Below are 14,706 nucleotides of genomic sequence, written 5' to 3'. Positions count from 1 at the left end.
CACCGTAGAACATAATAATCAGAAACCAACATATAGATTTTATTATCAATTTTAGAGGATTTTTTTTAATATAAATACGACAAATAAATTCTTTTGGATTAAAAAAAAATGAGCAGTAGAAGAAAGAAACACAAAACAAAACAAAATGATGATTTCGAGCGTAGGATTTTTTGCTCCCAAAACTTGGCTGCCTCGCGGCGTGCAGCATTGCGATCGATGGACCTATCCAATCCTGGAGTTATCCCTGCCGAAGACCAGAGTCGTGGCCCAATTCACCGCGACGTAGAACCTGTTTCTCCAGCTTACCACACGCGTCAGGTAGGCAGACCTCCATATGAACCAGCTGATGAACCCGGCCATGGAAATGCCCTTGGCGTCCTGCGCAACAAAGTTAGAAGAGCAGCATGTGAGGCTGCGTGATCGAAGCTCTCATGGTTGTTTCCCAAGGCATTCTTAGGCACCTTCCTGGATTCACATGAAGGAGATGCATCGTACCTTGCTCTGTCTTAGATCCACCAGTGCTTTGTAGCGCCCAACGGACGCCATGCTTCCGAGGTGCCTGTAGACGAAGGCATCCCCCATGGTGATGTTCCCGGCGCAGTGCGCCTTGCCACCGTTCTGCTTGCCAATCTCGTTGAACATGTTGGCGAGATATTTGCCCTCCCTCTCGGCAACCTGTTTGCAAGAGGAGTTGGCAACTTTCAGCATCCACAGTCGTTCGATTCGTCATGCTATCTATCTCGAAGAAGAGGAACGGAGGAGTACGAGGCACCTGAGCCAGGGCAGGAAGAACCGGCTTCCCTGTGTGTTCCAGAAAACCTGCGCAATCCCCCAGTGCAAATACGTCTTCCACGGATGGAACGCGAAGCCATTCATCGACTCCGATCCTGCACGCATAGAAAACCGCAATCACACCTGCAAAAGAGAGAGAGAAAGAAAAAGCACACGAATTAAAAGATCGTCATGTCGTGCTGACCTTCCGCCCGGAGCCTTGGGAAGGTCGAGCGACTTCACGAACTCCGAGGGCCCGACTCCGGTGGACCAGACGAGCAGACCATAAGGAACACAACTTCCGTCGCTTAGGAGTATCTTCTCCGGCAGCACCTCTTTCACCACACCTCGCACGAGACGAACTCCAGACTGATGCACCATTCGTGATCGATGATTCAGTTGCTCCACAGAAAAAGGAAAAATCTACCTCGTGTTCACTAAAATGACGAGCATATTGCTCACCTTCGTCAAGTGATTCGTTGCATACTGCCTCAATCCGATGTCGAACGATGATAGGATCTCATTTGCCTGCTCAGAAAACAAAAACGATCGGCAACTTCTTTCCAGATCGTAAACATCGATTCGAGATGCCGAAGCTGTACGTACCTCTATGAGAGTCACTTGAATGTGATCTTTTACATGAGAATATCTCTGGCGTACATCTCTCATGATGAAGTCACTCAGTTCACCACTGAATTCTACTCCGGTCGGGCCACCTCCTATGACAACACAGTGGAGAAGACGCTTCTTCTCTTCTTCTGATATGCCTGCGATCATAGATAGACAACAACCGGATACCGAGTCGATGAGCATCGAAGTATGCGCGAAGAAGGCGGATCTCTGCAATGCAATCAATCCATAGAACTTACCCGGAGACTCGGAGAGCATCAGGTTCAAAAGAAGCTTCCTTCGTATCTCTTGAGCATGGTGTACTTCACGGAGAAACATTGCATGTTCTCGTACTCCTTTGATGCCGAAGGTTAGAGGGTCTGCACCGGCCGCGATAACCAGCTTGTCATACGCAACCTTGAAGCGGTAGGGGTCGTAAGGCAGCCCGGTGCCTGGGACAGACTCGCAATGCACCTACTCCGATCCATCATCACATGAGTTCGATCTATTAACATGAGCACGATGAAACAGAGGAAGGTTCATGTGGATCTCACTTCGTGCTTGTCCGTGTCGATCCCCGTACAATTTGCCAGGTAGAAGTAGGAATCAGGGGCTCCGGCCAGAGCAGACTGGATCCGGCCCACCGGCTCAGCTACCGAGCGGAACTCGAGCGTGCCAACGCAGGTAGAAGCAAGCAGGGGCGTGAAGACCATGTGGTTCCTGGGAGAGATGCAGACGATGTCATAAAGCTTGGCGTCCAGTCCTTTGAGGAACCGGCAGCCAGCCCATCCGGTGCCGAGAACCACCACCCTCGGCTTCTCACCAGGCTTCGTAGGCTCCAATCCTGGCAGCCTCGCACCATCATCAGCCTCCACATACAAATCATCTTCGATCGCCTGAGCAGTAGGCGGGTATTCGCGGGACGGGGTGTGGCTGATTCCCCTGCTTTCGACACCGAAAACATCGGCTCTCCTGATGCGAGAGAAGCCATCGCTTGCCATCATACTCGGAAGCAAAGTGTGGTAAGGTTGACTAGCGGGAAGGCCGCGGCGGAGAAGCCCCATCCGGTGCACGCAGTTCTCGGAAGCTATTCTACCCTGAGATCGGCTGAATGCGGTCTTGGCGATCTTAGATAAAGCCATGCTGCAGAAAACGCAGCAGAAAAAGAAGCAAGAAACCTGTTGTGAAAACTGAATAAAGGATCCGGAAGACGCTTCCCAAAATTTGGGAGAAGGAACGAAAGGGAAGAACACAACATTCGTCTCGTTCTTACCTCGCAGTAAATAGATGACACCGAGAGGAAGGCGGTGAGACCGTCGACGAAGAAGGCAAGGCAGCAGACTGGCAGGCACCAAACATGCAGGAGAAAGAGGAAAAGTGATGCCCGGATTTATACGGCGAGAAACTTGGCACACAAGCAATCTCCGTCGAGTAGGACACCGAATCCCGAGGAGAGTCCTCCTGTTCCGGTAATGCCACACCAAAATAAACCTCCCCCTTAGGGAATCCCGAAAGCCCACCTCGGTGGGGGCCGTCCCCACCGGGCATCGGCCAATGTCCGTAGGCTGCGGACGCCAAGATTGACTAGGACGGCGACCAGTGAGTTGACACGGAACTAATCATAAGAACTTACGCCCAAAATATGAAGTGTTTAACGTGCAAAAGAAAGAATCGGTCAACATTCACCAGATGGATCGTGGCAAATCTCAACAAATGATGGCAATCAAGATGCAAGCAGAGTTACTTACACAATGCAATGTGCGTGAGTGGGTGGATTCAGATTCCCTTGGTCCCACCAGCTCGTCTTCTTCCTCCGTATAACACTACTAATTAGCTATTGAGAGAGGTGGGGATGTGAGAGACAGCTGTGTTTATGTTTGCATTGATGTTCCCACCGACATGAAGGAAATGATGGAGTTGCATTATCGATCAGCAGGTGAAACTCATGCCCAACTCTTTACAGGCATCAGATGTGATATTTAATTTGATGTTTTCATTTATTTGATTTGATGGATGGGTTAATTAGCTTATCATAATAGAGGTCAAGTTAATAATAATAATAATAATATACCTACCCTAATTATTATATTTTTTATTTAAAATATTAACATTAAGATCCAATATAATTCACAGATTATTTTTATCCTTCAAATTCATCCAAAAATAATTATTTTCTATTCACAGATTATCTTCTATCCTTCAAATTCACAGATTATTTTTTATGTAAAATTAATCGAGATATTATATAAACAAATTTTATTCATGTATTTTTCATATTTATTCAAAAAATTAATTATCCAACGTTTATTTATTCAAATATTGGAAAAGAGGGGAAAAATAGTGCAAGTGTTTCTTCTAGAGCTACCCCACCATGCACTCGAAGAAGATACGTATATATATACCTCTCTTTACGTTTGGGATGCAAACGTACAAAAGTCAAAAAAACAAAAAGGGGTATTTCTCACATATCATTTATATATGGCATTTCCTAGAGCCAGTTCATCTTCAAGGTCATCACCCTCCTCGAATAGCTTTAAGAATCGAGCCTGGTCTTGTTCCCTCTTCCTCTTTCGCGAGTATCTGTACACGGCTGCCACGCCCGCAGCCATTACAGCGGCAGCAAATATGCTCACTACTACGAGCAGAACCGTCTGCCTTCTCTTCCAAGAAGTCATCCCTGCAACTACAAGTTTGTTCCTTCGTCATTGATCATTTTCGTACTCGTCTAACAATCTTCTTCTATCCCAACATCCGACATAGCATAGCCAAGATGATGTATGGGACCAATGTATGAAAGCTGATGTATGATCGATGTGGAAGAACATATAAAAAGCACTCACCACCTAAAGCAGTGCACTGAGGGCATAGGAAAGTGGCGTTGAATTCGTTGTGCTTGAGACGTACATATTTTCCATCAACAAAATTGCTACGACACAGCTCCCACTCGTCGAAGACATCATCGGGTTTAAAAGTGTTGTGTTCGTATAATCCACATCTTCTACATTTCTTTTCTGGAAGTTCTGTCAGAGGCTGAAAACAACATGAGAATGAACGATCATCAGTCGCCTCTATGCTTGGTCCCTGTTTACTAACTCCACTAAACTGAATCATTTTTGTAGATACGGGTCATGATGCGGAACTAAAATGTTTCATAAAAGCATTTACATCAACGATTCAGTAGATTAATGAGCTAATGGGACAGAAACCCTTGGGCAAATTATCACAGAAATGAGGCAGGTAAGAGTCCTAACATGAGGAAGGCAATAAAGAGAGAGTACAGTTATGGAAAAGGCAAGAGATCCTGCAGATTCGAACGAAACTAAGGTGTATTAGTATCATCCATTTTTAACTTACCAATTTGCGATATGCATCAACAAAAGTAATTCATTGCCAGGAAAGTAATTGCAGGACCTTATTGACAGCATAAAAGTAAAAGGAAAAACAGATTTCCTGCTTGGATTTTGAAGCAACGTAAACAAGGTAGCAAAAGTTCTGGCAAGGTCAGCTTAATATTTTGTAAAGATACTATAGGCTAGTCTAAGCTTGAAAATGGTATTACCAATATGATCTTCATTTACCTGCCAAGATTCTTCGCCACTGAAAATGTACAGGAAGTTTTTTTCCTTCACATCAGGCAACATGGTCTCGTTTGCTCCTTGACAATGAAAATAAATAGTTGGTTTTGTAGGTAGCCACTCATGGGTAGTGAATACCTTTATTGAACTTAGGATAACAAACTTCGATGAAAGGATTCCTGTTAAAACAAAGTCATGAGCTATCAAAAAATAAAAAGAGAATAAAAGCCAACAAAAAAGATTTCACAACTTCAATGTTAATATATAGGCGATCAACATTTCAACACCATGGGCAATTATCTTGCACAGTACTATTAATATGGTTCGTCTGGCAGCCACCAAATGTTGCAGAAAATTGTTGGAACTTCGGGATTGCTATCTACAACTCAATTCATTTTTTTCCTTTTACTAAGAAAATGTAACAAAAAGGGTGAACCTGGCATGCGAGACTCCAACCACTATGGCTCTAGGGGGGATCATGGTACATAGTTTTAAATAAATTAATCTAATGACTTGAGCCCTAGTCACCCAGGTCATGGAGGAGCAACCTCACTGTGACACCAAGGCTCTCCATCGACATCGACAACCAAAAAATATAATAAATTTTCTATTTCAAAAACCTAGTTCATATACTTCTCTTCCTTTTAAAAAACTGACCTTCCATTGCATTATTCTTGAGGTGTTAGATCATCTAGTTTGAAGATATCATAAGGAAAAACCTTACCTATATATATATATATATATATATATATATATATATATATATATATCATCTAGGAAGCTGAGCTAATCCCTAAGACTAATTCTTTTTTAATGTACTCATCGGACACTATGGGAGTTTATTGTGGATGTACGTGTGAATTCGAAGCCGATCCACCGGTGCACACAAATAATTGGAAGCCTGATCAAACTTCTTCTTCACAGATTTTTCACCATCAATCCTAATTCTAATTCTAATTCTAAGCGCATCCTAACCTGGAACGACCCTAATTCCAATTCTATCTCCAATAAGAATCATCCACATCAATCTCCTAATCTCCCTTTCCTCCATAGAGCCAACAATCACAAAGGCGTGAACATGCACCTCCAGTTTCAGCCCAAAAGATAACGATTAATCGACTCGCTACTATGCTCCTCTAAACATAAAATGCAACAAGAGAAGAAAAGGATTCGTAACGCACAGATCTGTGTCTACTTCGCACCAGGCAAATTCATTTGAGCTCATTGGCGGAAACAGTAGACCAAGATGATATCGAGATTACATATGCGAGAACAAAAGGAATTCGCAGGAGAATAGGAACCATGATGTAGGGCAAGAAACCGAGGGAAGAAAAGGGCAACGAACAGTCGTTTTGCGTTACCAGGAAGCGAGCAGAGGAAGACGTGAGCGATCAGGAGGGCGGCGCGAGAGATCGGGATCGACGAAGACACCAGGCGTCGAGACCGCATATCGATCGAACGCAAGCGGATCGAGAACGTCGAGAGAAGGGGAAGGAGGAGGCGGTGGCGAGGAGGTCTTCCCCCTTCTTCGAGACGTCGGGAATTAGGAGGGGGCAATTACTCCCTCTACCCGTTTCTATATCCCGTACTTGCCACGCTGGCCCATTGGAGCCTTCGGTGGAGCCCACAAACCGAAAAAATCGTTGTTTTTGTTTTTTCCTTCTGTGTTTGCAATAATTATTTTTATTAAAATAACTTCGAACCATTAATTATTTACTGTGGCGAGAGAGAACAAAAAAAAAAGAAAAAAAAGGAAGAATCTCAATATTAGGAACAACAAACAAAAATGTCAAAAATGTATCGAAAAATTCCAATACGATATGATCAACAAAAATTAATTATTGGAGATAGATAAACCGACAAAATAGTCGTAGCCATAGCTACGATTCTCGATCAAAAATGTCAAAATGTAATATGTGTTTTGCATCATATCAGACACAAAAAGGAAACATCTACGATGATATGTTTTGCTATCGACGACAACTCGGGGCTTTTTATTTGAAGATCAACAATGGAATGAACTGCAAGTCACTCAAAATTAATATGCTTGTGAAGTCGAGACAATAATTTCTACAAACACAACACTCAGAAAACCAAATTATTGGGGAAAAAGAAAAACCTGATGGGGGAACTATGCATGCTATCATACATTTAACCGCGGGAAAAAAATTGAAGACTAATTGAAAGTGTTGGCTCTCCTCACTAAAGACTGCAGCAACAGCTCTTTGACATTTCTCAGAGCGAGAAGAACACCCTGCACATTGTCCTTGATCTCCAATCTACCAGCCTCCAAGTCCAGCTGCCTACTTACTGCAACAAGAGCCAGCACATTGTCTTCGCTTTCCGCCTCATCGTCTGCTGATGTTTCTTGCTTGTCATCACTGCAAGAACATGCCCTGTTCAAAGATTCAAAGGTTCGACTAATTATCATTACGTTAGGAATATCTTCGATATATACAACTCTGCTGCATAAATTTCTAATGTATTATTCCCATTTCTCGCAAGAATTTCATTGCAATATCCTAATTCTTCAACTCCTTTTCGTAGACAAAGTGAATGTACTTCTTCAATTCTGTGAATGAAAGTAGCTCGGTGTCTCGATACAAGTTTTCATGAAACAATACACTTAAATTTGAAGTGTGGAGACAAGTATATGGAGAAAGACACAAGAAATCATACTAATATCAAAGTACAATATAATTGTATGCTTTCGGTTTGTCCTAAATAACAATTAAATATAAATGCAAGTTTTGTCGATAAGACGCATAAAAAAGAAAGCATCAATTAAACCTTACTCCAATGAGTTCTTTGCTTTTTGCAAAACTAACAACTAATGTGTAAAACACCTTCTCTTTGTACGTGTATAATGTCTTCTATCGACTTATCGTTCGACAACCATGGTGTATGCAACCTCAAGAATTTTTCTAAGATAAAAACAGGAAAGAAGAAGGTGAAATAGAAACTACATATTTGTATGAAGCAAATGATATATTGAAGGGTCTGATCAATAACATGCAGAAATGGCTCCTAATAAGCACACAGCTCCTCCGGCAAAAATTGGTCTTTGAGTAGCACATCTGCTATGGTTAGATCATATGCTCGGTGGTCTTGTATGATTCACATATTAGTAGATCATTATCCAGACAGGCAATGGTCACAATAGATTTTTACTCTGGTGGTAACAATCTATCAAGAAATATCCTTTACGATTCCAAGAGAAGACACAACCATAAATAAAACGAAATATTTTAGGAGCTCAGGGACAATGATCGAGTGGTGATAACATGGAGTTACTTGAGATCTTACAATGGACTAATCAGGCACAGTGCAGTGCTTGGGGGGGGGGGGGCAGATTGAGCTTTGCACGAAACAATGTAGGTGCAAAAGTGAGGCTTTCTTCGAGATCCAGCACTCACACAGAGAACTTGACATGAGGTAGGATATCTTTCAGTGATTTCAACCTCTATTTTCATGTTGGCAATAGAAATGTCAGGAGGAGGAAATGATTCATCAGGCAAAGCAGCAGAATCACTGGTTCACTTAGAAACATACCTCAAAGCACCAGTAGCCCAGTCTTTGGGACTACAACCTTTGTATTGAGATTTCGCAGTCCCTAATGAAATCCATGTCTCTTTCAGATACACCAGCTGGTGATCCGATTCTTCTGGCCATCTCCCCGAGGTATCATCTCCTGAAGAACTCGGGATGATTTTGACATCTTCACCACCATGTACCAGATCAGCAGTCACTGAGCCAGACATGTCACGGTCTAATCTCTGTTGGCCCAAGAAGCATCGTGAGGACGAAGAACTCACGGAGCTCAAGGGAATGCCCGCTTGATCCCTGCCATCCGAGACCTTCAGAGACTTCAACTTCTTTATGGCGCACTTGAGCTTCTTCTCAGCCCTGTCCCTGCATTTGATCTCTTCATCAAGCTTCCTCTCTAATTCTTCCAACTGTTAAAGCAACAAGTTAAACGGAGACACACTAAAAAGGCAAAGGCGTTGTCCTTCTTGATGCTGTTGTTGCTGAGAAATAGCATACAAACCCTTTTGGCCAGCTTCTCTGCTTCCTCCTTGGCAGCCTTGGAAGCCACTCTCTCCGCCAGCAGCCTCCCTCTCAAACATGCAACGGTCCACAACCTTTCATCTTCCATCTGCTCCTTCATGCCTCTCCTGGTTCTACCAACAAAAAGGGAAACCTACCGTCACCATCAACTAGAATCAAATGGATTTCAGAAGGCCATGGAAGAGAACCGGAGAAACTGAGGCTTCCGCAACCTGCATTGCCTGTTTGAGGCCAGCATCTTGTTCCGTCTCTGACGCCCCTGCACTTTGTTGGGCGACTTGTGGCAGTCGATGGAGGGTGAAGACCAAAATCTAATTAATAGCAGAGGTCAGCCGAGTTCTCCTCACTCTTCTGTGTCCTTAATTTGTTCTTCCACCAACTCTGGGACAATCAACATTCATTATATGCGCTTCACAGGACAAGGAACCAGACTCTCCGATGGCTTCAGAGGCCAGAGACGATCGTGTGAGCCGAGTCATGTAGTTTGGTCCCTCAGTTTGCTATCTCAAATCCAAGACTCGAAGTGGTCAATCTTCTGCTACGGCTCAGGGGATACTTCATCGATCATCACAACAGAACGTTGGTCTTAGAATTATACGCATCGAATTAGAGTCGATCAATATGCTCGGTGCTCGATTCCTCTGTCCCGTCTGCTCCTCTTTCTCTACAGCCCAAATGGCAGGCACGAGCGACGAAGCATGATCGGTGCTGCTGCATAAGGATCTTTCATTACTGGCTTGACTTGGAGTCGAAGCATAGGGGCCACGCACTCGGAGGAATGCCATGGCTTACTCATCACGACCTCCTTCGACAGCAGTTCATCCACCTTTGCAGGGTGTCCTGTTTCCCGGAACAGGGCAACCATAATGTGATTTTGGACTTGGTGGACCAGAAAGATTGGGCGATGCCAAGCTGCAATGGCAATCTTCTAGCTCTCTTCGTTCACGGGCCGGGAGAGACGACACCGGAAGGAGCATGTGATCCTTGTGGAACATCAAGTACAGTTCCCAAAGTGTCATGCGTGAAATGGGAATCACCAAACGACCATGCGAGACCAGAAAATAGTGGAATCTCGATGGCCTCTTCTTCTCCGCATACTCATCGAGCATGTCGTTCTCGCTTTGCACGCCGTCTCTCGTCCATGAGCAGAGTGCGTGCGTGAGCAGATTCATCGCGTACGGGAAGCAAACTCCTGAGTGGACTCCACGGATAGCTGAAGTCGAGAAGGTGTCAAATTTTGAGCTCCGTTTGAAGAAGTCGTCTCCGGAGACCGACGGCGATGCATTCATTGCGGTCGATTAGTGCATTCATTCGTTCAGTCTTGAAGAAATTGTCAAGATTCAACTGGTTCGAGTTTGATGGGGACGATCTGCCACGATCGCTACGTCAAAGCAGCTGACATATCGGCTGACACACAGAGGATGCAGTTTCTTGTAGAGAACACGAACCTCCATCACCTTGTTGTGCGAATGAGTCACAGGGTTGGACGGAGACTTCTCGCATAAGACAAACTCCATCAACTTCTATTGGAAGCTTCAAGGCTCCACTTGCTCACGTCGAGCTGCAAGCTTGCGCCACAAGGCAGCTGATCATCTTCAACCGACAGCCAGACTTCAGCAGTATATAAGAGATCGACAGCTCCGATCCTCTCTCCATCGACACTTTTTCACGGATTCCAACCAACTCTTCTTTCTCGAGCTTCTTTCCCGCTGCTGGTCTCGTTGCAGTCCTCTGCTCCGCTCACCCATCTTCCGGCAATGGAATCGCAAGTCCCTGAGAACAAGAGGAAGGGAAGGCCGCTGCCGAAGCGAGGCCAGGTGAAAGCAAGAATCTTTGGGGATTTGCTCCGAGCAATCATCCCAAAGGCCCTGGAGAAAAGGGAGGAGCACAAACTCGACGGCGATCGCTCCTTCTCCGCAGACGCCACCCCGTCGGCGAGCGGCTACGCTTCCAGCTACGAGAGCGATTAGCATCCAATTCAGCACACCCAAGGCTCTTGATCCACCCAAATATCCACGACGGCAACACCTCTTGTGCATAGAAAAGAGAAACAGGTCCGGGCAGGGGATCGCCACAGCTTCCTTCTTCATTGACCATGCAGTTAGTTCTGTTCGGAATGGTTGGGGCGCACAGAATTGGATGATGATGATACTGTGGGACTTTTCCTTTTGTTCCTTCTGCCCCAAATCTCATCCCCCCTGCAAACATGGATCTTAATTCAATATCCCCATTATACGGATGAACTGTGTCAGATTTAGATACTTATTGGCATACGAAGCTCACAGTTTGTGTGCATGTCGGCTGTCACTAATGCGTGCATCATCATCACAGCCTCATTGGATGACCTCAAACAGCCACATCGCTTGCATCTTTTGTTATCGTGCAATCCATTTCTCTTTGAAGGTAGGTGCATGTACTATGTGACTACTCCATTCGTCTCATTCACGAACACCATCCATCCGCTCTCGCTTCTGCTGTCTTGCAAAGAGAGATCGATGGGCAGCCACCAAGACTCCGGCGACCGGGAGAGGAACCCCCTACCCACGTAGAGGCGACGTCAAGAGGCAGATCGCCAGCGACTCGCTGTCTTCCATGACCTCCGCCTTCTCCTCCACCTGGAGGTGGAGCGCAACCAGGAGCGAGCGGATCAATTAATCTATCAGGCAGATAAATGTAATTTAAGACTCTGAATAAAAGAACAAAATAAAAACATATTCCATCTGTGATTGATTCTAAATGACAATGTAAAAATAGCAGTCACGATTCGCATTATGTAAGCAGTGACGTAGTTGTTCACAAGTAAGACAACTCGGAAAGCAGTTGCATCAGAAGACACGGGAAAAGTATTACCGACAGGGACGAGTTGCCGCCTCCGAGGTGAGCATGGAATGTTCTGATCTTGAGCGGCAAACCCAAAGTCCAGAGAGAAGAATCACTTGACTGCTCCAAACCTGAGAAAAGAACATGGGTGTTCATTATCTTGAGCTTTTTGGGTAAGGAGGAGGATGAGCTCGCTCTTCAGAGAAATTGGGTGTGTCATCTCTACCTCACCCTACTGATTCTGGTGTCTGTTCATCTGAATTCCCAAGACAGTGAATCGGTGAATCTATACGATGGAGAATGAAGCAGGGGGGGTTGCAGGGGAGAAAGAGTAGCCGTCCCTCGAGAATCCTGATGATGCTGCAGAAGTGAACAGTGGAAATTGGGAAGGAGACCCAGTTGTTGACCAACTCCAGACTTCAGGAGCTTGCAGACGAACCGCAGTCTCCTTCTATCTCACTCTGACCTGCATTTGTAGACAGCAGATGTCAGACCAACCGGGCATGTTATCTAACTCCATAATAAATCCAAAGAGACTGACAAGTGAAAGCAGATTCAGCTGTTTTTTTGTCTTTAACTGTAGATAAATATTCGGTTCAGCTACTAGCAGTCAATATTCAGTATGGAATGATAGAAGATCATGATATAGATAAATATGAAATGATGAGAATCAATCATAAAAATAAGTGCATGATTTGAATATATGAGTAAGGAAAATCTTTCCCTTATTATCTCAAATTAATCTCTTTGGAAACAATATTCTTCACAGAGGACTTGATCTTGAATGATGAACAGCATCGAAGACTATAAACCTTAAAAAGCTGCTGTAGTTAGGAAAGACGGTCTTCCACACAGACTTCAATCACTTTCTCCCAGGAAAGGCTATGACCTTAAGGAGCTACAAGAAGATTTATAACAAAAGGAAAAAACAGGACAATCCAGATGTGCTACGCACGCATCAAACTGCAAGCTTCAAGCAATAAAAGCTACAATCAATGAACTTGGCAACCAAACAAGACATTGTAGTATGAAAAAAGGAAAAATATAATCAAACATAAGAATTACTCTCGAGTCCGAAACAGAGAATGTTAATGCTGGAGCAGAATGAAACTAAAATGTATACAGATGTTGTGAATAACACGGTCCATCGAGTTCCTGAGGACTTGAAACAGGAACACATGAATGAAGGTACGAGTGGTATGACAGGAAAAGAAAATTCGTCAATATGAAAAATAGTATCATGATGCCTCAAATAACACAAGATTTATAAGGGAAACACTCGAGAGAGAAAACAAACTGATAACAAGTCTCTGATCATGAAAAGGAATAACAAATTTTGTGGTTACCGTTGTTTTGTTGACATCAGAAGCTTCAAACTGGATACCCAATAGATTTTGATACCCCTTTGGACCATGGACAACAGATTGGGAAGTACTCAAATTCAGATCCATGGCATGGCCTGCAGCCAATTCAGAACATCTGAATTCCAATCGATCAGTAGATAAACTTCACTTGCAGTTAGTTAATTCAGAGAACTGACATATAGTGAAGGATATTAGAACATGATTGTGATACGTTGACCATACCTTCAGTTTCACCCTGGGGAAATAGTTCTGCTTCATGGGTACTCGGCTCAAAATCGGTGACAGCTTCCCTTCCATCATACTTTAATGGAAGCCTTGTCATAAGCCCTAATCCATGTTCAAGAGGACGTTGCAGCTTCTACATTGGTGTTGAATAACCCAAGATAGATGCATGACACTGCACATCCATCCATATTCTCATCGGTGAAAAGTTTTTCCGTGATCTTTTTTTATTTGCCAAAGGAGGAGCACCAAAGACTTTCTCAGATATATCTACAGATATAAGCTGTGGTAGAGCCAACATCTTGTGACTTTTTAAACATCAAGAAACAAATTGATTACTAGGAAACGACATGCAAGTGCAAGAACATCCTGATTCTGAAAGAAAATAACACGGCAGGCTATGAGTAAGGAGTCGAGCACAGATTTCTTACTTGTTGCCAAGGAACTGCTCCACGACCAGCCGCGCTCGACCCAACTCGACCTTCTTCTGGGTCTCGAACCACCCTTCCAAAGCTAGGGTGGTCCGTATTCTTCTTCGCTCTTTCAGGAAGAAGAGGCAGAGCAGGTAGAGACAGAAGCAGGACAAGGCCGAATCGTTCTTACGGAACATGTCCTCGGGCTTCGACGATCAAAATGAGGGCACGAGATCCTCCGACCGCATCTAATGGAAGAAACCAGATCTCAGCTTCCCCCATAGATCAACAACTACACGTATCGAGACGAAACGCTCAGGACTGGATCTGAACCGGGGTTCAAGAACGCACCAGAGACGAAGAACAAGTAGATTCGACGAACCAGAACTACAGAAGCGATCGAAAGAGTAGTAACCTTGGCCGAATCGAAGGACTCGTCTGTTCTGTAGGATGATAACGGCGGCGAAATAGGTGGAGAGATCTCCGGTGACCGCTGGAGGCGACGGCAGGCGGGGAGTCGGAGGAGCGGGCGGAAGGAGAGCTCAAAACTCTTAAAGCAGCAAAGAGCGGTGGCTCTTTTCGTTCAATAAATAGGCAAAATTGCGCGTAAAGGAAAAAGAACAAAATGAAACTATTTATTTATATTTTCATTTAAAGTCAATATTAAAATGATTAATCGGAATTTAGTGTATCGATGCTAAACAATAGAAGAATCCTTTGGATTCATCCTCGCCGTCGTCGGTTTGGATCAGACGGATGGGGACGGCGTTCCTATTGAATGAATAATAGGACGACGCCACAATCTAAAAAGCTAATGATCATGATTCCAAGTAATCAAACCATCCATCATACGTTGATCGATCA

At 44.2% G+C, this 14,706-nt stretch overlaps 3 protein-coding genes across 8 annotated transcripts; all 3 read right to left on the bottom strand.

Annotated features, from left to right (window-relative positions):
• Positions 1 to 15: 15 nt before the first annotated feature.
• Positions 16 to 2,943, bottom strand: LOC135581026 (internal alternative NAD(P)H-ubiquinone oxidoreductase A1, mitochondrial-like). 4 transcript variants are annotated; one of them, XM_065185002.1, is made up of 9 exons: positions 2,654 to 2,943; positions 1,935 to 2,523; positions 1,641 to 1,854; positions 1,378 to 1,538; positions 1,234 to 1,299; positions 977 to 1,140; positions 773 to 887; positions 496 to 675; positions 16 to 378 (listed from the first exon to the last, which is right to left on the bottom strand). In XM_065185002.1, the coding sequence occupies exons 1-9, from the start codon at positions 2,926 to 2,928 to the stop codon at positions 223 to 225; spliced, it is 1,920 nt and encodes a 639-aa protein (XP_065041074.1). In that variant the 5' UTR covers positions 2,929 to 2,943; the 3' UTR covers positions 16 to 222. The 4 variants fall into 4 exon arrangements, with proteins under 4 accessions (XP_065041074.1, XP_065041075.1, XP_065041073.1 ...); XM_065185003.1 differs by having other exon boundaries at positions 1,935 to 2,558; positions 2,654 to 2,790; XM_065185001.1 differs by having other exon boundaries at positions 1,234 to 1,538.
• An 809-nt stretch (positions 2,944 to 3,752) lies between these two features.
• On the bottom strand, positions 3,753 to 6,512 carry LOC135674811 (uncharacterized). 2 transcript variants are annotated; one of them, XM_065184991.1, is made up of 4 exons: positions 6,317 to 6,512; positions 4,959 to 5,134; positions 4,221 to 4,410; positions 3,753 to 4,063 (listed from the first exon to the last, which is right to left on the bottom strand). In XM_065184991.1, exons 1-4 carry the CDS (start codon positions 6,402 to 6,404, stop codon positions 3,849 to 3,851), a joined length of 669 nt encoding a protein of 222 aa, XP_065041063.1. In that variant the 5' UTR covers positions 6,405 to 6,512; the 3' UTR covers positions 3,753 to 3,848. The 2 variants fall into 2 exon arrangements, with proteins under 2 accessions (XP_065041063.1, XP_065041064.1); XM_065184992.1 differs by having other exon boundaries at positions 3,753 to 4,057.
• A 455-nt stretch (positions 6,513 to 6,967) lies between these two features.
• Positions 6,968 to 14,700, bottom strand: LOC135674809 (uncharacterized). Of its 2 annotated transcripts, none has more exons than XM_065184988.1 (11): positions 14,258 to 14,700; positions 13,861 to 14,134; positions 13,430 to 13,712; positions 13,190 to 13,322; positions 12,070 to 12,309; positions 11,874 to 11,974; positions 11,307 to 11,679; positions 9,236 to 11,221; positions 9,004 to 9,136; positions 8,508 to 8,911; positions 6,968 to 7,351 (listed from the first exon to the last, which is right to left on the bottom strand). In XM_065184988.1, the coding sequence occupies exons 8-11, from the start codon at positions 9,259 to 9,261 to the stop codon at positions 7,132 to 7,134; spliced, it is 783 nt and encodes a 260-aa protein (XP_065041060.1). In that variant the 5' UTR covers positions 9,262 to 11,221; positions 11,307 to 11,679; positions 11,874 to 11,974; positions 12,070 to 12,309; positions 13,190 to 13,322; positions 13,430 to 13,712; positions 13,861 to 14,134; positions 14,258 to 14,700; the 3' UTR covers positions 6,968 to 7,131. The 2 variants fall into 2 exon arrangements, with proteins under 2 accessions (XP_065041060.1, XP_065041061.1); XM_065184989.1 differs by having other exon boundaries at positions 6,968 to 7,336; positions 14,258 to 14,594.
• Positions 14,701 to 14,706: the final 6 nt, after the last annotated feature.

This window comes from Musa acuminata, chromosome BXJ1-5 (assembly GCF_036884655.1).
Source record: "Musa acuminata AAA Group cultivar baxijiao chromosome BXJ1-5, Cavendish_Baxijiao_AAA, whole genome shotgun sequence".
NCBI classification, from domain to species: domain Eukaryota; kingdom Viridiplantae; phylum Streptophyta; class Magnoliopsida; order Zingiberales; family Musaceae; genus Musa; species Musa acuminata.
The sequence above is the reverse complement of the archived record's forward strand: the minus strand, read 5'-3'. Positions and strand labels throughout refer to the sequence as shown.

Coding starts and splice junctions, on each gene's coding strand:
- LOC135581026 (XM_065185000.1), bottom strand. CDS start 2,928: ATGCCCGGTGGGGACGGCCCCCACCGAGGTGGGCTTTCGGGATTCCCT. Junction 2,524..2,653: donor TGTCATCTATTTACTGCGAG/GTAAGAACGAGA, acceptor CGTTTTCTGCAG/CATGGCTTTATCTAAGATCG. Junction 379..495: donor TGGATCTAAGACAGAGCAAG/GTACGATGCATC, acceptor TTTGTTGCGCAG/GACGCCAAGGGCATTTCCAT.
- LOC135674811 (XM_065184991.1), bottom strand. CDS start 6,404: ATGCGGTCTCGACGCCTGGTGTCTTCGTCGATCCCGATCTCTCGCGCC. Junction 4,411..4,958: donor GTGGCGAAGAATCTTGGCAG/GTAAATGAAGAT, acceptor TGTTGTTTTCAG/CCTCTGACAGAACTTCCAGA. Junction 4,064..4,220: donor TCAGTGCACTGCTTTAGGTG/GTGAGTGCTTTT, acceptor ACAAACTTGTAG/TTGCAGGGATGACTTCTTGG.
- LOC135674809 (XM_065184988.1), bottom strand. CDS start 9,261: ATGCTGGCCTCAAACAGGCAATGCAG. Junction 8,912..9,003: donor CAGAGAAGCTGGCCAAAAGG/GTTTGTATGCTA, acceptor TTGCTTTAACAG/TTGGAAGAATTAGAGAGGAA. Junction 7,352..8,507: donor TGGGCTACTGGTGCTTTGAG/GTATGTTTCTAA, acceptor ATCTTTGAACAG/GGCATGTTCTTGCAGTGATG.